This window comes from Leptonotus elevatus, chromosome 3 (assembly GCF_054856555.1).
Source record: "Leptonotus elevatus isolate MCC_2025b chromosome 3, RoL_Lele_1.0, whole genome shotgun sequence".
Classification (NCBI taxonomy): Eukaryota; Metazoa; Chordata; class Actinopteri; order Syngnathiformes; family Syngnathidae; genus Leptonotus; species Leptonotus elevatus.
In genome coordinates, this window is record NC_141241.1 from 1,118,087 (window position 1) to 1,144,542 (window position 26,456).

The 26,456-nt window shown below is 41.6% G+C and overlaps 1 protein-coding gene across 1 annotated transcript in view; it reads left to right on the forward strand.

The window, feature by feature from the left end:
• Nucleotides 1-26,456, forward strand: part of LOC147176593 (neural-cadherin) — a 222,590-nt gene that overhangs the window by 67,597 nt on the left and 128,537 nt on the right. Inside the window, 6 exon segments of the mRNA XM_086071071.1 lie at nucleotides 131-328; nucleotides 2,725-2,950; nucleotides 5,301-5,505; nucleotides 7,617-7,728; nucleotides 13,104-13,353; nucleotides 22,632-22,774. Coding sequence (XP_085927197.1) covers nucleotides 131-328; nucleotides 2,725-2,950; nucleotides 5,301-5,505; nucleotides 7,617-7,728; nucleotides 13,104-13,353; nucleotides 22,632-22,774 — 1,134 coding nt within the window.

Here is a 26,456-nt window from a genome sequence, read left to right on the forward strand (position 1 = left end):
AAAAATGAATAAAAAGTCAAATGAGTAAAGTAAAAGTGACCATTTATTGTTGATATGTGTTTTAATGCGGCCAAATGTGCCGGTTGAGGAGAGCGAACAAGAGAACAAAATGTTGTTTCCTGATCCACAGGTCCGGACTGGTACCTGGTGCGAGTGGAATTAACGGTGACGGACGTGAACGACAACGTTCCCGAGTGGCGCATGGTCCCGGCGCCGTACCTTGCCGTGGTGTCGCCCGACGCCTCCGCCGGCTCGCTGGTCTACCAGCTGCACGCCCTGGATGGCGACGAGGGGCTCAACGGTGATGTGGAGTTTTTCCTGGCGGACGGTGGGTTCACTTGTTGCTCTTGCTACTAATTAAAGCCTGGAGTAAGGTTTCAAATGATGGTTTGAAGACAGGTTCAGGGTTTCAGGCAAAGGTTAGTATTTATATTGAAGGTTTTTGCCAGGTTCATGGTTTTTAAATAAGGTTTTAAGTGGGATTCCGAATTTCAAATTAAGGTTTAAAGACAATGTTAGGGTTTCAAAGTAGGGTTTGAAGCCAGTGTTAGTGTGTCAAAAAGTTTGGGTTTGAGATCACCATTTTAAGGCAGGGTTTGGTTTTCAAGCCTGGCTTATGATTTTGCATAAAAATGGGAGTTTCTAGCCGGGGTTAAGGTGTCAAAATTAGGATTTCAAGCCAGGTTTAAGGTTTCAAATGAAGATTTCAAGCAATGTGGAGGTTTCAAAGTGTTAATGTTTCAAATTTAGGTTCGAAGATTTGCATTGCAAGCAAATGTTCACGTTTAAGTGAGTAATTATAATTTCAAATGAGTGTATAAGGCAGGGTTAAGGTTTCAAGCAAATGTTAGGGTTTCAAATTAGGGTTTTAAGCCTGTCCCCCCTCTTGGCAGGAGCCAAACTGCATCAATTCATGTAGGAACACTCCTAATTTGTTTGCTTCCCTGCTGCACCAGAGGGGTCAATTTGACCCACAACGCACGCACGCACGCACGCACGCACGCACGCACGCACGCACGCACGCACGCACACACCCCTCCCTCCCATCCAAAGTCCTGTGGGCGTTGCATCATTTCTGCGTTGAAAGCAACGTAAAAGTCTGGGCGTCTTGTTGACAGCCGTCGCGTCTCGTCTCGTCATGTCGACGTGTTGACAGTCCCGACTTGTTGGTGGCGTTTTGTTCTGCGCGGCTCTTTGTTGCAAGTTTCCACTGCTTTGCCTTTCAACTCGGAACTTCAGCATGACTCAGCAATATCACACTTTTTATACAAAGAAGAAGAAGAAATGGAAAAAGTGCCCGTAATTGTCCCTCAAGAGGACGCGGCTCTTTTACACCGTCTCAATGCTTACACACAAAATCAATTTGAGTACATCCATATTTCTTGGATGGACATATTTGCAAAACATGTTTGGCTCGTTTATGTTCACAAAAACGCACGTGAGGTTAATTGACTCTGCTCAAAATGTTCTTAGAAGTAAACATATCTTAGGTTGTTTCTACCTTTTTACGTTTCGTTAGTAATCAGTCGTAGAATATTGGTTGGTTTCACAAAAACTGGTCTCTTGGTGACATAAAACTTTATTCCTTTTGTGAAACCGTCAACTATAAAACACAAAAAACAAGACTAAGAAAGTGCTTTTCAAAATAAGAACTTACGTATTTACAGATGTAGAAAAGCAACTTGAGTGACGGTTTCTCCTAACATGGCTCGCATTCGCTTCCACCATATAAAGCCGTGGAAAAAAATTCTTGGACCGCAATTGTTTCTTCAGTTTTTTGTTCATTCTTAAAAGCTTGGCACAACTAAACGTAGCCATGTTTGTTTGGACAAAAGAGTTGAATTTCAGAGCTTACATACACTTTATTGCTATGTTTTGAATCTTAGATAAAGCGCTATATAAAAAGCAGTCCGTTTAGCTTTATTTACATTATTCACTCATTCATAATAAAGCATCCCAGCAAAGTGTATTAAGGAGTTTATTATTCACGGGAAATTCAAGTTGCTATTTTTCTTGCTTTTCATGAAATTAACAATTGCAAATTAGACTATCCAAATTGTCCCCTCCGTGATTTTAAGTATATTTACTACAGCCGACAATTTTGCATGCTTGACTTTTGGCTTCAATGACTCGGCTCGCCTCCTTTTTTATTTAACTCGGCTGAAATACGACACTAGGTAAGAAATGCGTTACTTTTTCATTTTACCGTGGATTTTATTCAATATTGCACACAAGAAATACACTTAAAAAAAAAAATACTGCAACTAACTAAACCAAAACTAAGCATTAAAAAAAAACGAATAAAACCAAACAGAACTGCTGTGAAAACTAATTAAAACTAGCTAAATTTAAAAAACCAAACTCAAAACGTAATAAAAACGAACTAAAATGAAAAATTCCAAGACTGTAATAACCCTACTCCATTAATGTATTGTCCGTATATCCGGCCGCCAATCTTGATTTGTACTCAAAATCCGGGCTGATCTCAAAGGCAAAGCAATGCAACGCTGCCATCTACAGGGATTTGTTTATCACTACAACTGAATTTCACAAACAAGCTAGGCAAAACCTTCTTCCATGGCTACCTGTTGAAAAATGTATTTGACGAATATATACGTCCATGGCAGTTAACAGTTGAATTCTAGTTGACAAATATGAATCTCCTTGTCCCTGTGCAAAAAAACCAACACAACAGGAGCTCAGTGGCATCTCTTCTGTGTCCAGGTGGTGACGGTCGCTTCGAGGTGGACCGCAAGAGCGGCCACGTACGGACCACGGGGCTTCCGCTGCAGCGCGACCGCGAGTACTTGCTGACGGTGGTGGCCGCCGACCGCCTGGGCAGCCGCAGCGTCCCCGCCGTGGTGTCGGTGGTGGCGGGGGCCAGGGCGCCGCAGTTCACCAACGCCTCCTACACCATCGCCGTACCGGAGAACACGCCCGAGGGACAGCCGTGAGTACGCCCCCTCGCACCCACGCTCTGACCTCCGCCGGGGCCGACTTCAATCACAAATTCATTGAGAAAAAAAATCACGTATTGCGTCACCGTCTGATCAATACAGTGTGCATGAATGGGGTTGAAAGCAGGCTTTGGTTTCAAGACTTGTGTTAGGGTTTCAAGGATAATAATTTAAAATGCGGCTTCAACACAGGATTGGCATCTCAAAGTAGAGTTTCAAGGCATAGTTGGAGTTTGGATCAGGGTTTGGCTTTCAAGTCTGGTTTAGGGTTTCAAGGTTGAAATTAGGGTTTCATAAAAGCTTAAAAAAATGAGGGCGTTAAAAATGGAATGAGGTTTCAAAGTAGAGCTTGCAGGGTTAAGGTTTCAAATGAAGGTTTTATGACAATGATGTGGTTTTGCACCAGGGTAGGGTTTTGAATGAGGGTTTCAAGTCTGAGATAGGGTTTCAAGTATTCAATACTTTTAGTCATGGTTTCAAGAAAAGCTTAGCCTCGAAATGTGGGCTTTAAGAAAGGATGAAGGTTTCAAAGTAGGGTTTTAAGCAGGGTTAAGGTTTCAAATAGTTTCACACAAGGGTTATGGTTTCAAACGAGGGTGTGAAACCAGAGTTAAGGCTTTTAATAAATATTGGGCTTTCAAATGAGATTTTCAAGAAAATTGGTGTTTCAAGTGAGGGTTTCAAATCTGGGGTAGGGTTTCAAGCATATGTGGGTGCTTGTAATTAGATTTTCAAGAAAAGCTTGGGGTTTCAAAGCAGGGTTACACAAAGACTAGGGCTTCAAATGAGGGTTTGAATCCAGGTTTAGGGTTTCAAAGCCAGTTTAGGGTTCCAAGGCACGGTTAAAGTTCCCAATAAAGGTTAGGTTTTCCAATTAGGGTTTCAAGCAACATTTCGTGTTTTGAAGACAGAAATAGTTACGACTTTGTGCTATTTATGCCAACCAGAAGTTTCTTTCCGTTCCAACACTTTTGACTGTCGGTGTGTATTGTCAACTTTTACAAACTTCTTTCTTTCATCTTATCTGCCTGAGGCGGCGACAACAGCGCTACCACACCGCTGCGGCCGCCGTGGCCTTCAACGCCTTTAACAAGCAGCACAAAAGTGATTACTGCATCGCCGCTATTGATTTACACAGCGGCAAACAAAAGGTTGCACGACAGAGGCAGGACGCCCTTTTATGCTGTGTTAGATCATTGTTTATTAGCGCGCGCACACACACACACACACACACACACACACACACACACACACCCACGTGCACACGCGCACACCCTAAAGTCCAACTAGAGTGTGCAGTTACAGCCAGCATCCTTGGATACGTCTCATTAACGCTTGGGTTAGGGTTTCAAATTAGGATTTCAAGCCAGTTTCAACAAAGGCTTAAGGTTTCAAATGAAGGTTTGAAGCCAGGGTTATGGTTTCAAATAAAGGTTAGGATTTTAAACCAAGATGAAGGTTTTAAATAAGGTTTTCAAGGTAGGGTTAAAGTTGGGGGTTCAAATAAAGCACACAAACAAAAACCAAAACACGCGCGCACCCTGTCGGAGTGGAAGTTTTAGTTGTGTTTCCTTGGATGCTCGTCATTATGGCTCACGAGCTGTTTTACTTTGCTTTGACTGACATGTTTGGCAAACAGGCAAAGTGGACGCTCCTGTCTCATGTTTATGCCGGGGACACGCAGTCTGCCAAACACACGCACACGCACACGCACGGATATCACATTTTGTTGACACGGAGGTGCTTGTGCACATCTTTTCCAATTCTGCCCCTGAAGCTAGTTTGACTTAGCAACATGACATTTGGTGAGTTTGTCTATCATGAGTAGACACACAACAAAGTCTCAAGAAGCCAGACCTAAAATGGGACTAAAAGTCTGCCATTTTGGTTCCAATTGTCCATTTTGAGCATTTTCCGTTCTCTTTCAAAGATACGCTAATCCTAGAAATTTTGTTGGATTTTCCAATAAATTTCCCCTGTAGCTAATATGACTTAGCAACATGTTCTTTGGTGGGTTTGGCTATCATGAGTAGACCCACAAAAAAGTCCCAAGAAGCCAGACCTGAAATGGGATCAAAAGTCCGTCATTTTGGTTCAAATTGTCCATTTTGAGCATTTTCAGATATATTTTAAAGATACGCAAGTCCTTGAAATGTTATTGGATTCTTCCAAATTCAAAAATTGCAGCAAAGTCCAGATTGTGATTGCGTGAGGGCGGGATGTGCTGATGCTCCACTTTTTGGTTTTCCACGGTTTTCCCCATCATCTCATCTCATGCCTGATTTTTTGTTCCCATAGTCCTTTGAGTTTTTGACGTGTGCCTACTGGTTGTGGTGTGTCCAGTTTCCTGGTGGCGACGGCCGTCTCCTTCCAGAAGAAGCCCATCAGCTACAGCCTGCTCATCAACCCCAGCAGCCTCTTCTCCATCTCCCCCGAGGACGGACAAATCATTCTGACCCGGCCCATCGACTACGAGAGCGACCAGCACCGATACCTGCTGCTGGTGCGAGCCGGCGAGGGCCAGGACAGTATGAGCAGCGCCGCAGAGGTTAGTTACATACTATACTCGTTTAATTAGTGGAGATAGACCAATATGTTTTTTTTAAGGGCCGATACCGATGCAGATTATTCGTAGTAAGGAGGCCGATAACCGATATTTGAAGCAGATATTCATTTTCAGTAAAAAGGGGGTAGGAGCTCCCAAGGTTATTAGTACAGCTTAAGAAATTAAACTTTAAAGAAAAAACTTAACTTATACTTAAAGAAGTAAATACCATAGTTCTGTTTTTTCTCAAATAAAAAAAAAATCCCAAATCAAACAAAAACAAAAGGTTCAGAAGGTTCCCAAGGTCACCAGCATCTCTTATTAAGTTAACCGAAAATTTTAATAAATAGTTCCCTGATATTAAAATAGTTTTAGCTCTACCTTTTATCGTCCGTCAGATTTAGAAAAAAAGACAGATATTCGTAAAATGCCCGATAATGCCCAATTATTGGTCTATCTCTATCAATTAGTTACAAGGTATGCTGGTTTCATGGGTTGGTCAGCTGGTTGGTGGGTCAGTTGGTTTGTTTGTGTGTTGTTAGATAGTAATTTGCTTGCTATTGGTTAGTTGGTGTGTGTTGATTATTTAATTAGATGGTTGGTTAATAAGTTTGTTGTTTATTTAGGTTGTAGTTGGGTGTTTGGTTCGTCACTTGGTTGTTTGAGTTGAGTGGTTGGTCAATGCGGGTTGGTTGGATGATCAATGTGTTGTTTGAGGGTTGGTTATTTTGCTGGTTGATTTATTAGTTGTTAGTTTTTTTGGTAGGTTAGATGTTTGGTTAGGGTTTCAAGCACTTATTAAGACTTTAAATGAAAAAAATGTTCATGTAAATGTAAATGAAAAAATGTAATTTGCTGGCAAAGTTGGTTAGTTAATTGGTTGGCTACTTGGGTGGTTAGTTAGTCATTTGGTGGAATAGGTTAGTTGGTCAGTAGTTATATATATATATATATATATATATATATATATATATATATATATATATATATATATATAGGTTAGTACAATTGATTTGTTAGTTGGTTACTTTGGTGGGTGGGTGGCCAATTAGGTGATTGGTGAGCAGGTTAGTTGTAGAAGTTGTTTTTGTTCTTGTTGTTTAGTGAGTGTGTGAGTATGCTTGTTAGTTAAATGGTTGGCTAGTTGGTTATTTTTTCGTTTTTTGGGCTAGTGCTGCATACTGACAGACAATGCATAGTAAGATCTTGCTTACATGTCGACTATTTATTGATACATGCACAGTTTTTATTGCTGACTATTCTAGCTGCTGTTCATATTGATTTGTGGTTCGTGCGCAGTGGCCGTGTGTGACTTTATGTGAGGTAGAAGTGTGAGAGCCGTCCAGTGTAGCAGCAGCAGCATCCTCGCGTTTCAGCTCATCCCGCCTCTCGTTTCAATCTGGCAACTCCGTGCTAACGCAGGCACGCGATATGCATGCCCGGTGTGCGTGAACGCACGCACACAATCACACAGAAACCAGCAAACGGTGACATCTACACAGACACACAAATCACCTCAGGGACTTGACATAGCGGGATTTTATTCATTGTCCGTCCTTCCAGCTGATATTTGCAAAAGGATTTACTGATATTACAGAATTTCATCGTACCAAGCAGGAATTAATGTCAGCGCTATTTACACACAACGGTGTGTGCGTGTGTTTTTATTCCCCTGCGAATGCTGTCGGCTGGTGCATCTGCAGGAAGAAAAAGCAGTTGACTTCACGAGGTCCATCATGAAGTGGACTGTGTTAAACGCACGCCCACGCACACACACTCACACACAACAGTGACAACAGGACACATGCACAAACGCAGGTGACACTAGTGGCAATACACACAATAGACACACACACCCCAGGTGACACACACACACACACACACACACACACACACACACACACACACACACACACACACACACACACACACACACACACACACACACACACACACACAGGGAAAATATGAGAAAGAATAAGAAATAACACGAGTTAATCATTTGGAGTTGCCTGAACTCTTTTTGTGGCTTGAATGAATGGCTTAGTTATTTCCTGAACATTCCCTCGACTTTGGCGTATTTTCAAACCTCCTTCTCATTTCCTCATCCTCAGGTGCGAGTCATCATCGTGGACGAGAACGACTGCGTTCCCGAATTCCTGCAATCCATCTACAGCAAGGACGGCGTTCCCGAAACCGTCATGACGGCCACGTCACTCCTCCAAGGTGGGAACCGCTACAAAGTCCAACTTTGGTCGTGTCCAAATTGAAGCGCATAACCAATATGCTGGAATAAAATGACACCTTCAAACAGAAATGGAAAAAACTTTTTCTAACTCTGCAGGGGGTGCTACAGAAGTGTTTATTTGTTTGTTTGTTTTTTAGGGGGGGAGGTGGTGTTTTTTTCAAGATGCATGTGTTTGCCTGGTCAGAATTTTGCAGTGCAAAGACGAAAACTCAGATTGTTTGCAATTTAGCTACTCCGATCTGTTTTGAATTTGTTATCCATGAGTCAAATTCCCTCCAAGTAGAAACATGGCGACCCCTTTAATCACTTGTCAGCAAATTGTGGTGAATTTTCAAATATGTTGCCATGCAGATTTGATCCATATCTGACCATATACAGCTGTGTTATTCGAATATTGCTGTTTATTTTCTTGCTGAGCCACAAACAACATAAGACAAAAAAAAAATAATCCTCCCAGTTTAGCTTCACCCATTTGACTAGTTTACAAAGTTCCAATTTGGTAGCAAATGGTCAAATCCCCTTGGAATAGTTCATTTTTGAAGGCTAAAATCACCCTAAAATGGCCACTAAAACCAAAATGGCTGACTTTTTGTATGTTCCCCATTATGGCTTCTTGAGACTTTTCCCCACGTCCCGTTCCAATAAACACGTCTAGCAGATTTCAGGTCACTAAGTGAAAGTGGCTTGGAGCGAGCGAAACTTATCCAACTCTGCGGGGGGCGCTACTGAGTAAGTTTGTGCTGATTTTGATGGACAGCAGATCAAAGCCCAAGACCGGGCCAACTGTCAGCCCTGATAGCGGCCTCGGAGCCTCGTCGTCACGGCAACAGTCGGCGAGCAGCTTGCACGCCGGCTGGCTGGCAAAGAGGAAATTTACAAGATGGAAAACAAGATCAGAATCATTTTTCCCTGATAAAACATTGCCTGCTCTCTATTGGTTAAAAAAAAAAAAAAGATTGTTCACTTTTTGTGCACAATACTTGCAGGGTTATTTTGTTTGTAGTTGCGAAAACCAACCATTATTACGAAAAGCTTATTGGGTCACTTAAAAGAGCTGGAAAATATAGTTGGTTTATTTTATTAGTTACCAATTCATGTTTTGTTTAGTTTTTTGAAATATGCAGTGTTCCTCACTTTTCACGGGTGATACGTTCCACGCTCGCCCGTGTTAGGGTGAAGGTGAGGTTGTAAAAGAAAAACAATAACTGTTTTCTTGTTTGTTTTTGGGGGCGAGTTACGCATCTACGTCATGATAGAATGTGAGTGGTTGAGGTTGAGGGATGCTGGACCCAAATGCAGGCAAACGGGAATCACGTGCAATGCATGGAACTTTAATTAACCGTAGCGAAAAAGGTGAGCAGATAACTAAGACTTGATGGGATGTGACTGGACTGGTCGCCATGACTGGACAGGACTTGAGTAGACTGGTCGCCATGACTGGAACAGAGCAAGACATGACAGGACCTGATTTGCCTTGACTTGACTTGCTGTGGAGTGACTTGGCTTGGCTGGGGCTATGGCTTCTTGGTTGCGACGAGGTCGACCCGGCCGCGACTAGGCCGACCCGGCCGCGACGAGGCCGACCTGGGGCCGCGACGAGGCCAACCCGGCTGCGACAAGGCCGACCCGGCGGCGACGAGGTCGACCCGGGGCCGCGACGAGGCCGACCCGGCCGCGACGAGGCCGACCCTGCCGCGACGAGGTCGACCCGGCGGCGACGAGGTCGACCCGGGGCCGCGACGAGGTCGACCCGGGGCCGCGACGAGGTCGACTTGGCTGTGACGAAGACTTGATGCACGAACTTCCACACATAACACAGGCAATGCACCCACACCGACTGGACAAACACAACGGACGAAATACACCAACACTAGCGACACACAGGTGGGTGTGGTTAGACATAACGAGACAAGGGGAAAGACGAGGAACACAAAACAAAAACACTGAACACTCCGGCCCCGTCTGCACAAAAGCCAGTTTTAATGTATCCTCACAAGTTTCTTACCGTTAAGGCCGTTCGTCCACACGATGGCGCGGTTTCGGAGCTTGAAACCGATCATGTTTGAAAGCGGGCTCCAGAGTGGGAAGATTTCAAAACGCGTCCGTCTGGATACTCCTCCAGTGATGACGTAATAGTCGCAGCTCGATCACGACGCATTGTCGTTGTTTGATGACGTATGCTCCAATTCTCGCGTGACTGTCAACAACAATGGCGGATAGCCGTATCGAAGTCTTTTTGCTTATGCTGCGACATAAACCCCGCAATGTATGAGTTATGGACCCAAATAAAAATAAAAATCAACGATGGAGTGAACTGATATTAAACCATAATTCACATTGTGATCTGCACTGATACCGATACTGTAAAACAATACTGATAGTGTTACTTTTACTCATACTAGTATTGATATCATGTAAACACAATACCAATACTAGACCACTTAAACAGAAACTGATTAATACTGTTACCATTCCAATGGTATCAATACTGATGTTGCCATTGATATAAATCCTTATACTATGGTACCGATTCAAAAATAATATTGGTACCGATATTGACGGTGATACTGATATTTTTGCTAGTGGTATGACATATGGACAGATTTGATATTTATTTCCTACCAAGTAATTACAGGGCCTGTATTGCCAATTCGATACTCATCTGATACTGGTACCGATACAAATACTGAAACCGATATCCATACTCATATCACTGCTGATACATTTACCGATACTAACACTAATATTTTGATAACAATATTGATAGTTACACCAATATTGTAAATGATAACAATAATGTTAATGTTATCAATATCAATACAAGCGATAATAATAATACCATTGTCATGACTAATAAGGATATTGATTCCGATACTGACACCGATATAGGTAGATACGGATACTAATACTGATTAAGATGCAATGCTGTTACTGATAGTGATAAAGACTTTATGCTAGTAGTGTGCGAAATAGGCGAACTTTCAATTTCCTTAAAATCGATGTTGGGCCACTATTGCCGATATGACCGATACTGAAACTTAGGTATATGAATGATGCTTTTCAGCACTTGTCTATTCTCACCCAAGCTGCCGGGATTTAATAAAAGAAAGTGAAAAATGTAAATGTGTGATGTCGCAGCAGGACGTCAGCAGGCGAACCTTAGGAGGCCGGAGATTTTCCCCGTTTTCTGTGTGTGTGTGTGTGTGTGTGTGTGTTGTCACAGGAAGGAGGTGGTTCAAATGGAGTACAAATAAATATAACCCTCCATCATGTCACGTCTTGGCAAAGAAAAAGCCACTTCCTGTGCAAATATGTGGTTTCCATGGCGATTGGAGCCTCCTGTAGCGTCCCCCTTCAGTGCAACATCTTTTGCGCTACACAACAAACACACGTACACACAGAAACACACACAATGCTGACTAATGAGCGCAGCAGGAGCTTGTTGATGAATGAACAATTGACTTCTTTTTTTTTCACGCGGACGAGCGCCGATTAGCATCGAGGGTCGCGCTCGGTAAGAAAAAAGCTCATCAACAAACTTAATCAAGTCAAATCCAATAATCAATAAAGAGCAAATTGAAGGTTTTAAATGACCTTTACGGCGTCCATTCTGCTGCTTTTCCGGCTTTTGTCAAGTTGCGAGACGTCCCGAAAAGCACAACAAAAAACTGTTGCGAGCCGAGCTTGACTTTTATATCGTCAATGTCTTGTTTCGGTTCCATTTCCTGTTCAATTTCTTGTCACTTGAATTTGCTTGTTAAATTAAGTAGTTCAAGTTGATACATTTTGAAATGTTTAATTATAGGGCTTTAAATATGTAACGATTTTAATAATTCACTTTTTGTCCAGATTCCACTGATGTGAACTAGTGATGGATTGATTCATCTGACCAGACAATTTTATTTCATTTCAAGTAAATATTTAACTATAACATTTTAAATATTTGAAATATAATTGAAGAAACATGTTGGTCCAATTTACATAAGTGTGACGAATGGATACATCTAATCTGACAAACACGCGTTCAATTGATTTCATATATTTTAATGTCATCACATTTTTCAATGTTTAACAACAACATTTGAAATGTATGATCATTTTTAATCATGCATTTCTTGATAGATTCCAAAGTTCCACAAATGAACTAGCGATGGATCTGACCACACACATTGACTTGAAATTGAATTCAAATTGATTCATTTAGGTTTGTACATTTTTCAATGTTTAATTGTAACATGTTTAATATTTAAGAAGCTTTGAAAACTTTTTGGTGAGAATCTCACTGCACTGATTTAATTTAAAGTAGTAAAATTCAAATTCCTTCAAGACATTTTAATTATTGAGTGTTTATACATTCCTATTTTGATCAAAATTTAGGTGCGCAAAGGGAAGAAGTGATGAATGGATGAATTTCATTTAATAACAATCAATGACACGTGCTTTTTGGGACACCCAAGGACACATGCTTTCATTGCATTTTAGATTATTTTATTACATTTCTATTCATGTAAATCTTCAGCTTGTGTTTTTCTATTTAAATGAGGCTGCTTGGGAAAAAAAAAATAAAAAAAATAAAATAAAAATGATTACTCCGAAGCGCATAAAAGGTGTCACTTGATTTGCGTCCCCGGCGGAATCTTGCGTTGCAGCAGTGCAATTACGGAATCAAACAAATCAAAAAAGAGAGAATGTCGCTTCATAAAGCCGCCTTTAATAAAAGTCTGTGATCATTTACTAGGACGCTCCATTACAAGCATTTTTTTATTTTGGATTTTCCAGAAGCCTCCACGGCAATACAGCAGCGGAAGTCGCCTTGTGTTTATTCATGTTTGGCTGCGGCCAAATGCAAAGTAAGATAAATTGGAGAATGGAGAGTTTGACGGCGACGAGAAGAGAAGAAAAGTTCTCGTTAGCGGAAAATATGCTTGTTCATGTCCCTGGTGGCGTGCGGCCTTTCCGCAAGGCAATCACTTTGCCACTCGGCCCGCATGGATTCCCAATGTGGCCGATGCGAACGCGCTCGCTCGCTCACTCGCTCGCTCGCTCACTCGCTCACTCGCTGCTGCTCAAGCGTCGTCTTCACCGACAATTAGTTGATCGGATGTTGTGCCAAACGCTCAATTAGCGCTAATGCTAACACGTTTTTGTTTGCTATACGCCAATAAGGAACCTCCTTGCTACCGTCAAATATGAAGCTAATCTTGATTGTCTTCGCAGTTAGCTTAGCATGTGTTAGTGGCAAACTAATAAGGCAGGCAATCATTTGATGTTAAAATCCATTAAAATGATTGAAATACAGCCAATAAAAGCAACATTTCAAAGGAAAGGTAATTTTGCATCTTTTTTTGCGCAGTTTCTGCCAGCGATTGCGACTCTGAGAAGAACGCGGAGCTGACGTACTACACGCTGAGTCCCGACTTCACCGTGTCGCCGCACGGCACCATCTTCCCGGCCGGCCCGCTGGACTACGAGAGGCCCAACCACCTGTACGAGTTTGTGGTGATGGCGGTGGACAAGGGAGAGGTGGCGCGCACCGGCACGGCCACCGTGAGGGTGCGCATGGCCAACGTCAACGATGAGCCGCCCGAGTTCTCGCAGCACGTGTGAGTAAGATTGCATTGCTCGTGTTTGTCCTGGATTCTGGTCGGCGCTTTAGCTGGATCTGAACGCTAACATTTCGCAGCACTGTTTTTTGGTCTTTGATTAGATTTTTTGAAATGGAACATTTCCATATGAATGATGCGATTGCATGCCTGCAATCTAAGCAGTGCGTTATCAGTCACAGTTCTCAGTAAGTGAGTAAGATAGGAAATTCTTGGTTCAATTTCAACATTTCAGACTACTTTTTTTTTCTTTCTGTCCTGCGATCTATTCAGCTCATTGGCAGTCAGAATCTGTCAATTGCTAGGGTGGTTTAATTGGGGCAAGGAAATTCTTGCTTCTTTCTCATTTCAAAGAAAACATTTGATCCATTTTTTTGTTTATCATGTCTGCCCGGAGTCTATACGACACTTTGGGAAAAAAAATTGTTACTTCTGATTGTGTCACCAGATCACAACTAAAGGCCATCATTTTGAGATTGTGTTATATTTAGTGCTGTCAAAGTTAAAGCGTGAACTAATTAATTCATTCATCACAAAAAATGATCACATTAATCATGTATCAACGCAGATTAATCACACTATTCATTTTGACCACAGATGATCCTTTAGCTGACAGCGGATGGCTACATTAAAGGGAGAACAGGTTGTGTTTGAGCAATAAACATAATTACATGCATTAAAGCTACTGAACGTAGAATATTTCGAATCGCTACTGCCCCCTGCTGATGAAAAATGAAACTACACGTACTGTTCTTCACGTACACATCTCGCACATTACGTCACATTTGCAGCCAGGGCGCGGGAAATTCTAACCCGAATCCAGTCTGAAAACTATTGGCCAGAGGCTTGCAGGAGTACCCAATGTGAACAGCTAAGGTGTTAATCTTCTAATTAGAAGGCATTTCAGTCAAAAATGGTCAAATAAAAAGCTTATTGTAAAGTTATTTTTGGGGAAAAAAAGTTCCATATTGCAACTTGAAAGTAAAGCATTTAATAAATGTTTGCATTTCACATTCAGAATATTTTTTCATGTCAAAATATTGGGGTCATTTTTCCCCCCATTTTAAATGATGCAAGTAATTAACTGAGTAGAAAAAGAGGATGAGAGAGTGCAGTGGATCAAAACATTTTAAAGACGTCCTCATAACATTAAATGTTGAAAGAATGAACATATAACAGGTGCTCTTTAAATTTGGCCGACAAACAATGTTGATAAAAAGCCTTTTTAATTAAGCGATTAATTGTGATTAATCAAACTTCTAAGATGTGATTAATCTGATTAAATGTTTTTTATCATCTGACAGCTCTAGTTATATTTAATTTATTCAGTAAAACTGACAGGATCTGCTTCGTCTGTCCTGGATTCGATTCAGAACTTTAGCAGTCTTTATTTATGTCACATATATTTTGTCAATCCCAAATTACTTTCTTGTTATGAAAACATTTGACACTTACTGTTATGTTTCGAATTTTGCTGATTTTTGGTTTTACCGTCGTTTTTTTTTTAAAATTTATTTTAAATCAGTTATGTCTATCCTGGATTCTATTCAGCGCTTCAGTGAGAATCGTCAATTCATAGCCTTGCTTAAGTTGATCCTACATTGGAAATTCTTGTTGCTTCAGAACTTTGTTAAAGGCTTACCTTTGGCTCTTTGTCTTCTTCTGTCCTTGATTCTATTTAGCATTTAAGCAGTCAAAATAAGACAGTTATTTAGTTCTTATCAGATTTGATCTGCTATGTCTGTCCGTTCAGCACTTTGGCAGTCAGAATTTGGCAATTGTAAGTTTCTTAAATGCGTGCCTGCATTGCTTTTCTTTTCCCGATTGGCGCAAAAGACAATCCTTGAAAGTGGAGTCACGACTTGGGTTAAGCAATCATGCAATCTTGCTCAGTCAAACATTTGCTGGCACATGAGCAACGCTAACTGATGACGAGCGAGCGGCGTCGTGTGACCGACGGCGAGCGTGAGAGGCGCCGGCTCCTCTGTCAGGTCAGCGCCTCGCAGCTGCATCCCGGTTGGGATCTGTGTGCAGCTGCCATTACCCACAATGCCCCTCTCCTAACCTCACAACCGCCTCCGGAACCGCTGCGGCGCCGGCATGTTTTTAATTGGCTGATTTTCTGGCAGAGAGCCAGCCAGAAGTAAGTGAGCTGGGGTCAATCATCCTTGCCCACCAGCAACCTCAGGAGGCCTCGGCGTGTGTGCGTCTGTGGGGGAGGGGGGGGGGGGGGGTGGGGGCTACTGTGGGTCGTCATTCTCAGAGAAGATTCCGGAAAAGCGGAGTGATGGACTGGAGCCATTGATGGAGTTGTAAAGTGCATTCATGCGTCATGCATCTGATTCGTATGCGTGCTTGCATTGTTTCTGTAACGTGTGCACGTGCCTGTCTGTGTGTGTGTGTGTGTGTGTGTGTGTGTGTGTGTGTAGTTTTTTTGTAGTTCTATTGATTTTAATGTCAGCAGAATAATGAGTCCCCTTTCTCCCTGTGTAGAATTCAACCTGCCCCTGCAGCTGCTGGAATTAAATAGATAACGGCACTGGACAATTCAATATAATGCACACGCACACACATTCTGTATACGACGACAATAGCATTAACACCTGCTGGTATTTAGCTTCACAGCGGACAGGCAGAGAGAAGAGGGATGACAAAAAGCAATAATAATAAAAAAACGGCATTATTAATAGCACCTGGGAGCATAAAGTTCGAGTGGGAAAAGACAGAGAGAAGCGCGATAACAGAAAGCAACTCGTATAGCGTGAGCGAAGCGACAAAAAAAGAAAAAGAAAAAGAAAAAAAGAAACCGGCATGTCGTTTGTGAGTGAACCAAGGTTGTTAAACTAACACATTTACTAAAAGTACAATTTCAAAGCATTTCCATTAACAAAAAAAAAGGCTTAAAAATGCTTTAAAAAAAGAAACTAACTTTTTTAACCTTTGTCAATTAATATCATGCATGAGCTTTAAGGATTTATTTAAAAAGTACAGAAGAAGGACAGTTAAACAGTTGTCGGAGAATGGAACAAAACCTGACTTGAAATTTGGTGCAGCTCTTGTCAACGTTATGGTCCAAACTCTAATGTTTGGGGAGACTTGCACTGACAGGTCATTTTCACAAAGTTTTATGCACATTTCACACTTGGTTGTGTTTGACTTTGAATTATTTTGAAATAACGACATTTTTGGTCACTGCTAAATGATATGTATATATACACATATATAAATATATATATATATATATATGTATATATATATATATGTATATATATATATATATGTATATATATATATATATATATTTATATATATATATATATATGTATATATATGTATATATATATATATATATATATATATATATATGTATATATATATATATATATATGTATGTATATATATATATGTATATATATATATATATATATATGTATATATATATATATATATGTATATATATGTATATATATATGTATGTATATATATGTATATATATATATATATATATGTATATATATATATATACGCATTTATATACATACAACTAAAACTCAAGTCAAAACAAAATAAAAACTAACTATAAAGAAAAATTCCAACCTATTATTCTCAACAAGTCCAGCAACAGCAAAAACACCCGCTAGTATTTAGTTTGAAAATAGTCAAATAAAGACAAGCGAGACCAAGTTGCCAACATCTGCCGGCGCTTGCTCGCTTTTTAGAGTTGACAGACAGCGAGAAAAGAGAGACCGAAAAGCAATAACAAAAGCAATAAAATACCTTCTGCATGACGAGTGTTACCAGCAACGCGTCGTTATGGACCTTTGCTAAGGTTATGTTGGGTTTTTTCATTTTATTTTTTTTCAGCCTTGCGTCAGTGTCAGCAAGGAGTTGAAATGCGTCAGCATGCGTCTGTCTTTGCCTCCCGCCGAATGACAGGTCGCCGGCGGTGCCTCCAAGAGCCGTCACTCCCTCCAATCGGCCGACCGCCGCTGCATCGGCCGCCAATTTACTGCTGTTGCCACGGCAACCGCTCCCCCTCCACAACAAGATTATTTTCTATATATTTGGGATGAAAAGAAAATGAGACAAAATGAAGAAAACACAGAACAGTATCAGTCCACAAGGTCGAGCTTGGACTTTTTGTTGAGTTCATAAATGTCACCTGTAGAGACACCGAACACTTTGTCTTATACGAGTGTCGAAATCGATATTTCCTGAGAAATTCCAAGCCGTTTTCAAATGTTTTTGGAATGACTGAAATTGACTTCAAACAATAAGCGCCTCACTGCGAGCAATATCAAGTCAAAGAAACATTTTTTTATGCTCTTGTCCTGCATTTAACATGTCTCATATTAGAAATTTCAAGCTGTCCTCAATTTTTATTTCAAATTATATCCGCCAAAAAATGAACGATGTGCCTGAGATTAAAAGTAAATTAGATAAGTATCAACTCTCCAGTGAGAACTGTTGAGTCTTTGTCAGCTGCGGAATCGATTTTGCAATTCTGCTACTGGTCTATAAATCACTGAAGGGTTTGGATCCTGAACACAATAAGGAAATGCTTATTGAATACAAACCCAATAGGGCTCCGAGGTCTGCAGACTTGGAAGAATTCATGGAATCCGAGTTTCAAAGCAAGCATAGTGAAGCAGCATTTAGCTGTTATGCTGCACACGCCACCCAAAGTGAAGTCAACCCTAATTGTAAATACTGTTCAATGCCAGTTAACAATTATGACCCCCCCCCCCCCCCCGCCATACCTTTGAATAAGGTCTTTCAAGCAGTTTTAAAAATAACTTCCCCTATGATATTGTAGCTTTTCTTTCCTTTGCTTTTAAATGTTTTGTTTGTAAATTATGAATGTGTATAAATGTCAATGTATGTTCTTTTAGTCATTTGAATAAGCTACTTTTGTTCTCTTGTCTTCAGCTGTTCGGTTTGGATATGTTTTCAGGTGTTGTGCTTTTTGCCTGTGAGAAGCACATTGAGTTGGCTTGTGTATAAAATGTGCTCGAAGTTAGCTTGACTTTGTCAAACCTTTAGGAATTATTTATATATATATTTATATATATATATATTTCAAAGGATATTTGCTGCAATCTGAGCAATGTGTTTATGTTGTAAGGTGGAATCAAAAGTTGTCAGCTCTCAACGACTAAGAGATGTGTGCAAAACTTCCAACTTTTATGGATCATATGTCAAGCAAGACCCCATTAATATCCGTGTACCTCAATCATATCAATGGCCAAATTAACACTTTTCAGAATCCCAACCACTAAGAAATGTGCTTTGAAAATCTTCCAACCTTTTAGGGATAATCGCGATACACAAAAGCACGAACCCAATTCACTTCCAAGATGACCACTATGTCTAAGATCACCAAAAGAGACATCAATAATTGTCAACTCTCTTTCACTGAGGGGAAATTTCAAGACATCGTCGAAACAAACCCCAAATCCTGTTGATCGTAAATGTGTTTTCTTTATTTCATATCAGGGGTAGAAATTAAAGATCTATTTAACAAAGGATGTAGCTGATTTTAGGAAATGTGGCCAGCATCCTGTGACGAGATGTTTAAGGCAATACAAGAATATTTGTCAAAATAAGACTTATGCTACGTTCAGACCGAACCGAAAACATCGCAACGACACGCTTGTTTGGCGCCGCACCGCAATGGAGGAAGAGGCGGGATTTCCGCTTCGGTTGCTGCTAACTTTATTGTAGCATTGCTAGCTTGCTTCACACTTTGACAGTTAAACAAACAATCTTACCAGGTAAGCCAACCTCCAGGCTTATTTTCCTCCAAGCAATCTCCTTTTTGGCCCTGTCTCCGTACACGTTATTTTGCAGCATTAAAAGTGGAACCATTGATTTGTAAGGGCAGCAGCCACAATTTCCCCGTTTCGCTTCTCAATTGCTCTTCAATTGTTCAGTTTTTCTTTTAAAAAGAGAAAACGACTGACTACCCACTGATTTGAATTGATAGGTGGAAGTGACGCGATGCATTTCTGCTCAAGTAATGGAGGCTCATGTGGCGCAAACAAGTAAGGCTTATTCTCCACAAGGGACTTAAAGTCACACGATTCAACATACAGTCAAGAATTCAACGCCAGCCGCCTGTGGATTGATAACAGCTCACAAGGGGGAGGTAGTGCACAAGAATGGTGCAATCAGCGACCCGCACCAAACGCGCCACTCCCTTTAGAATTGGTGGCCAGTCGTTGCTCGCTAACCACTGGCCTCCAATTCCACAAAGCAAATGAAGTCAATAATTAAATTCAGTAATTAATTTCCGCGGGCCTGCGGGGAGGCTTGTCTTTTCCACAGGCTGAGGCGGGCGTGCAATGAAAACAAAGTTACGCGTACAAAAAAGGGTTAAAAAGTAATTAGTGTGTGCTGGTGTATGTCCGAGGTGCTTCTCATTTAATTGCAACATCGATCAGGACAAATTAGAGACGTGCGGAGGGTCCAAAAAGGCGCCAGGCCGGCCGAGGGGAGCCGAAGCCGATTGAAGCGGCCGCACGTCCGCTTAAAAAAAAAAAGAAAAGAGAAAGAGTTTATTCATGTTGAATGTGAGGTCGTCGCGCTGTCAAGTCGGATTAACCTACAAGACGTTGACCATCGCTGTTCAAAATGGCTGTAGTTTTTCAGAGGTAGAAACACGCGCTGGAATGACAAATTAATCTATGCCGGCTATAGATGGAGACCCGTCCCCAGACCTCAACCTTAAGAGGAGACACATGAAATGCATGGGGAGGTCCAATTATTATTATTATCATACAGACTTATGTAGCGTCACTTCAAAGAATCGAATGTCATTTTTGCACTCAGCAGCCCAAAATACCCCGAAACCATAAAACTAGCGTCGACCCGTGAAATAAATAAATAAATAAAGGTTGACCAGTATTATCTTTTGTGTTTAATCCAAATAAAACATGTGCAAACATCTGCTTAGACGACAAGAGTCAACATTTTCTGGCATGTTACAAATTAATCCAGTAGCTGATTCATAATCAATGTTGAACGTGAAGCAGCATGAGAAGATAGTGACAAACTAGAAGTTGGTGACGACATCACTTTCATTTTGCTTTGTTGCTTATTGGGGTTTGATTGATCTTCAATCAATACCAAATAAACAACAATGACCAACAAGAAGAAGCAATTTCGGTAGAAATTGCGTGTAAATGCTGAAATCCTGAATGCAAAAATGAAGAAACGTGGAATGATATTGAATTATGTCTAATGATTTGGAATGATATTGAAGAATAAAGAATGATCTTGAATGGTACTAATGAAAATGCATCCGTTGGATGACGTGGAATGATATTGAATGCTATATTTTTAAATATATGGAACGATGTGAATTGATACTGGTGAAAAAAGTGCAATATGTGAGTGAAAAATTTGGAATTCTTGGTATGTGGCAATTGTGGGAATATTAAAAATCATTTAGTAGATGAAGTGAATGAGATGAACATTTTGAATGTAGAATGGAAATGAATTGTTGAACGTGTCATTGGAAATGAACTTTTGTTCCGACTGTGGTAGCCTCGGGCACTGAAACGACTAGTTATGGCTCTGGACTGGCCAGCTAAAGTGTGCTCATTTGAGGCTCATGCATTGATGCACAAACTAACAGAAAATGTGTGCAACGATGACATGCAAACCATGCGAAAGCCAGTTTTTCATGCACTGAACTTATTTTGTCCGACAGGGACAAAACGGGGCCCTGGCACGCAGCTCATCATTTGCGTTATGGTAGCGGCGGCCGTATCTTAGTCCTGCCCTCCATTTCTAGTAACTATCTACGTAAATCTTCAGCTATGTCCCGACGGCTCCTCCGCATAGGCCGTCCTCTCGGGCTTGCGGGCTCAAGCGTTTTTTATGCGGCGAGGCTTCAAAGCGGCAGTTCAAAGTGTTGAGCGAGACGCAAAGACAAAACTGAAGGGAATTTCAAGCGTGCCAGCTAAACTCTGGTGGCTAAGGCGGGAGCTGATGAAAAATGCATGCAAAGGCAGGCGAGCGCGCTCCCCCAAGACCCCCCCCCCCCCATCATAGAAAGCGCATAAACTGCAGTCCACTGTTATCCGCAAACATCTGGCAATGTATATGCATAACGTTATGTTCTGATATTAGGCTTTAGACTGCCGCATGCTGGTTCACCTGGAGTAGGACTTATGTCAGTGGAGCCCGCCACTGAAATGAAATTTTTACACTACCATCATACTTCTTTATTTTCTTTAACACCTGCGGCTCACAGTCGTAAGTAGAGGTAGGCCGTGAAACAGGTAGCTGCTTATTTATGTATTTATTTACAAATAAATACATAAAACCGCGTCCAACTGTGAGTCTCTTTGCATTCCCAGCTGCTTCTTGGCTCCAAGCTGTGTTTCTGTTTTCGCCAAAAAAATCCTCGGCTTACTCATGTTATTGGGCAGTATAAGACCTGGCGTATGCGCAACTATGCCATCTAGTGGTGGATGGTGATATTGCAACTTTACTCAATTACATCCCTGCAGCTTACTGATATGCTAAAATGAAAATCCACCAGCACGAGGGGAGGATCTGAGAGTCGGAACATTTCCTCAATCCAAGGCTAGTGCAGGTTAATTTTCGCTAAACTTCTATTTGGTCATTGTATGTACTCCCTAGTAATTTTCGATAGAAATGAGCGACTGGAATTGCAGCCACTTGCATCAGTGCTTGTTGATCAAACATTTTTTGATCCCACTCTACCACTCTTACGGGATCATTAAATCTATAACCAGTACAGTTTCACTTAGTGGAGCTCTGCATCTAAATTTCAGTCACGCGGTCCATGTATTCGCCAAGCAACATAACAAATACGCGCCCAGGTAAGTGTTAGCCCACTGCTAGCTTTGTTGCTGTAAACCGTCTTCTTCACAGCAGTCTTGCTGACATAGCACAGCAGTAAATAGTCGGACACCCAAAAAATGGCAAAACTTTTCTGGAGGCTTGTTGCATGGACTAAAAGATTAATTAATTAATTGCAGACGTCATTTGTACTGCCGATACACGACTCCAAAATAGAAGTCAGCCGAGAGAGACAAATAGACTAAACTCAACAAAAACAAGTGTACACATGAATTGATAATGGTGGCAAATGACCAGGGAGTACATACGTCCATTGACCACATAATTGAATGAATCTTTTTAGAATCCTATCGATTGTTTCATCGACGTTTGGACTCCAGTCGACGAATATAAACGCCAGTAAATGAGTCCATCATTGTACACTATTTATGTTTATGTTCCAGCTACCGGACATTCGTGTCGGAGGACGCCGGGCCAAACACGTTGGTGGCGACCGTTCTGGCCAAGGATCCCGACGGAGACGGCATCACGTACCGCATAGCCTCGGGAAACGAGGAGGGCAACTTTGTCATCGACAGCCAGAAAGGTAGGAAATGTTTCACTCCAGCTGTTGTGAATTTTTGCCATCTTACGCTGAGGATGCGCCGCCATCCTTCATTCCGCCAGCACGCTCGGGCGTATTTAAATCCTGACAGGTCACGTCGCACAGACTTTGGAATAATCAGGAGTGCGCAGCCAGACGAGCCGTTTCTTGCATATTTTCTCACAAAGACGACAAAAGCGCCGTCTGAGGTTTGTTGTCGCGGTGCGGCGCCCTCCGAAGGGGAGATGGTGGGGGGCTGTCGGGGAGTTAGGAAAGTGGGTTGTTCGGAGGTTTGGGGAGGGCAGGTGGGCTGGCGAGGCTTGACAATTAAATGATCAGAATCCAGCCTCAGAATTCACATCATGTTACACAGACTTTACATTCATGAACCAACAGACCAACTAATTAGAGCAACTTATTACATTATGTTTCATCAAAATAACTTCAGTATGTTTTATTTCCGTGCCTCATTTAGTTAAGTCGTGGTTTTGGATGGCATTTTATAGTGACGGTGTACCTAATTTTGTGTCCAAAGAAGGCTAGATTGATTTAATGAGCCCTCTGAGGGAAACATAATTAACATTCTGGGCAACAGGCGGCACATTTGCAGTGTTTGTTTGTTGTGACTCGAACCTTTTACTCTTTGTTATGCCTTTAAATGACTGCCAGATCATCGTCTCACACACACACACACACGCACGCACGCACACACACACACACACACACACACACACACACACACACACACACACACACACACACACACACACACACACACACACACACACGCACACGCACACACATGTGCGCGTACACACACTGAGCGGCGGTGGCGTATGAGGCAAGGTGACACCCAAGGCCCATCACACGGTCCACTAACGTCGCAATGAGCTCACTATTTGCTCTTTAAAATGCTTTTTATCATTCTAGTAATGAACGCGGAGCACATCGGACTCCGCCCTCGCTCGTCGTTCTAACTCGTTTCCCGCTGATGGTGATGGAAAGCCTTGATTGCCTCGCACACACACGTAAACACACACCATGCTTCAAGTGACCCCCCCCCCCCGCCCCCCCATCCCCAACCGTTAATTTGCCTGTAAGTCAGCCCAAAAAATACAGTGCGTTTCTGGCAGATTTAAGGGCGCCATTAGGATGGCAACGGCTCGGTCAATATGATGATCACGCTCTCCTATTACAAGCCATAAATAAACCGTCTCTGTCGGAGGCTGCCAATAAAAAAATCTTTTCTACTCTGGGTGCTACATTGTGCTTAGGGAGTGCATACTTGGATCGAATGTCTGAATTTTAAATGTGAATTTAGAAACCGTACTGGCTACATAGGCCTACATGAACAAGTGCCTCCATATTGGAATATTAACAGCCTTTTTGGAGCCAGCCAGTCCTCATTCAAACATCTGCGTACTGCTTCTCTTGTCTTAATTGGAACAAATTGCTATGATGGTCTCCCTCCACTGTTCATTTTAGGATGCAATTTAGGATTCTGCTATTGGTTTTCGCCCCACCTTCCACACTTCTACGTCATTTCCTGTTATGTTCTCTTGTTTCATGTTCTTTTGTTTTAGCTGCAATTGTTATAAAGTGCTGCGTAAGTATAAGAGACAAGCAAAAACACTATAAAAAGGTTAGGGAGTGCATACATGAACTAAATGACTCAGGTTTAAATGACCTAGGCTGAGACCAAATTGATATGTACTGACTGTAGTCTTCCACCAAACGTCTCCGTAAAGGTGAAAGATGCAATAGAATGACTAGGGAACGCATACATACTTTACATTTGCTAGGAATTCGGCTTAACCCTAGTAAACTGTGCATGGGTTTGCTACTCGTTGACATGAGTGGCCACTTTTCTGCAACAATTTAAAATAATCAAAAATGCGCATGAACTTTCATGCACACAAAAAATATTTCATGGTTTTAACACAGCAAGATCCAAACCATACAAATTCACTAAATGGAGTACAGTAAATAGTTTTACATCAATGTAACAAATATTCATAGTTTGAAATGTACCTGCGGATAAATTAGTGAAGCGTGCAATCTATTTAATTCACGTCCTCACTTTGTGTCAACGAGCTTCTTGCTTGACCATCGCGCCATGTTTTTACGGTTTAATAAAAGTAATGCGACACAATATACTTTACATGGAGCCTCAAACCCAATCCAAGTTTTCTGTTGCAGCGCATCAGCAGACGTCATTTTTTTCCACTAAGGTCCATTCCAGTGGGTTCGGCCTTGTTGTGTAACACAACTTAGACCGCTTTTCTCCATAATGGTGTCAAATGCCTAGTAGTGTTGCACGGGATACCGGTACCAGTACCGCACCTTGATGTTTTGGCGTCGGTATCATTTTTTCTACCGGTACTTAAAAAAATAAATACGAGACAGCCCGCCAACTCTTTTTTTTAAAGGCAGTTACACATACACGCATGGCCGCCTGTCTACCGATATGCAGAAAACGCCTTAAGTAAGCGACACGCCTCTTTCAGCGTGGGTGCGAGAGGGCGCAGGAAGATGGCTTCACGCGCTGGAGCGCTCGCTGGCCGTCCGCTCCTCGTTGAGAAGTATGGCGCGCTAATTAAGGCTACACGGGAGCGCGCAAGCAGGGTGGAAGCCACGCGACAGCATTGGCATTGCCAACGCATGTTTTCAATGAACACATGAAGAACACACGCGTGGTTTTCAATTTTCAGTTTTAGAAACGTTTTGTAACAAGAGCAAATGTTTTCGCGCAGAAGCAGAGGAAAAAGCAGCCAGACATGCACGTGCACTCAAGCAACGTTGCGTTGAGTCATTGGAGTGCCACTGTATTGCCAATATTTAAAACGGATGACATCAAATGCAGTCAAATACAGTACTTCAACAATACGGCATGCAATGTGAAAGCACATACAGTATAAACATAAATATATACTGTACGTACATAAATGAACATGTATGCATCCCAATATTTTTGAATTAATAATAAATACAAAATAATGAGAAGTTCTTTTGTCATTTTAAATTTTGCTGCTTTTACTGATGATTTAGAGTTTCGTCGAGGTACCGTTTCAGTACCGGTATCGAGGTATTTTATGCAGGTATAGTATCAAGGTCAAAATGTTGGTATTGTGACAGCACTAATGCCTAGTAGGGAGTGCATACATAAACCAAATAACGCAAGATTATGCGTAGGCTTTGACCAATTTTATTTACTAACTGTAGCTTACACCAAAAGACTCCATAATGGTGGTCGACTTGAATAAAATAAGTGTGGAGTGCACAAATGACTTGAGTGACCCGAAGTTGGCATGCAGAATTAGAGCAAACGAACCTGAACTGGCAGTCGACTTGCACTCAATGACTCGATAAAGGCAGCAGACTGAGATGACAGGACGGCGGAGTGCATACTTAGATCAAGTGACTCGACTTGAGTGGACTTTTATGCCCTGCGCGGCGCCATTGTGTTCAAATCCAAGCGTGAGCGGAGGAAGCTTGTTGTCACGCTGTCATCTTGTCTCCTTTTAAAAAAATTTTTTTTTATGCTTTTCCATTATTTAATCTTTGGCCCTGAGCTGCTGTTTGGTCTGACGGCTGACCCGCGTCTGATCTCGCCTTTATGCAACACACCCGCACGGCTTTGCCCTGCTTCTTTTCCCGGCTTCCCTCAGGCTAATGTATTGTTATT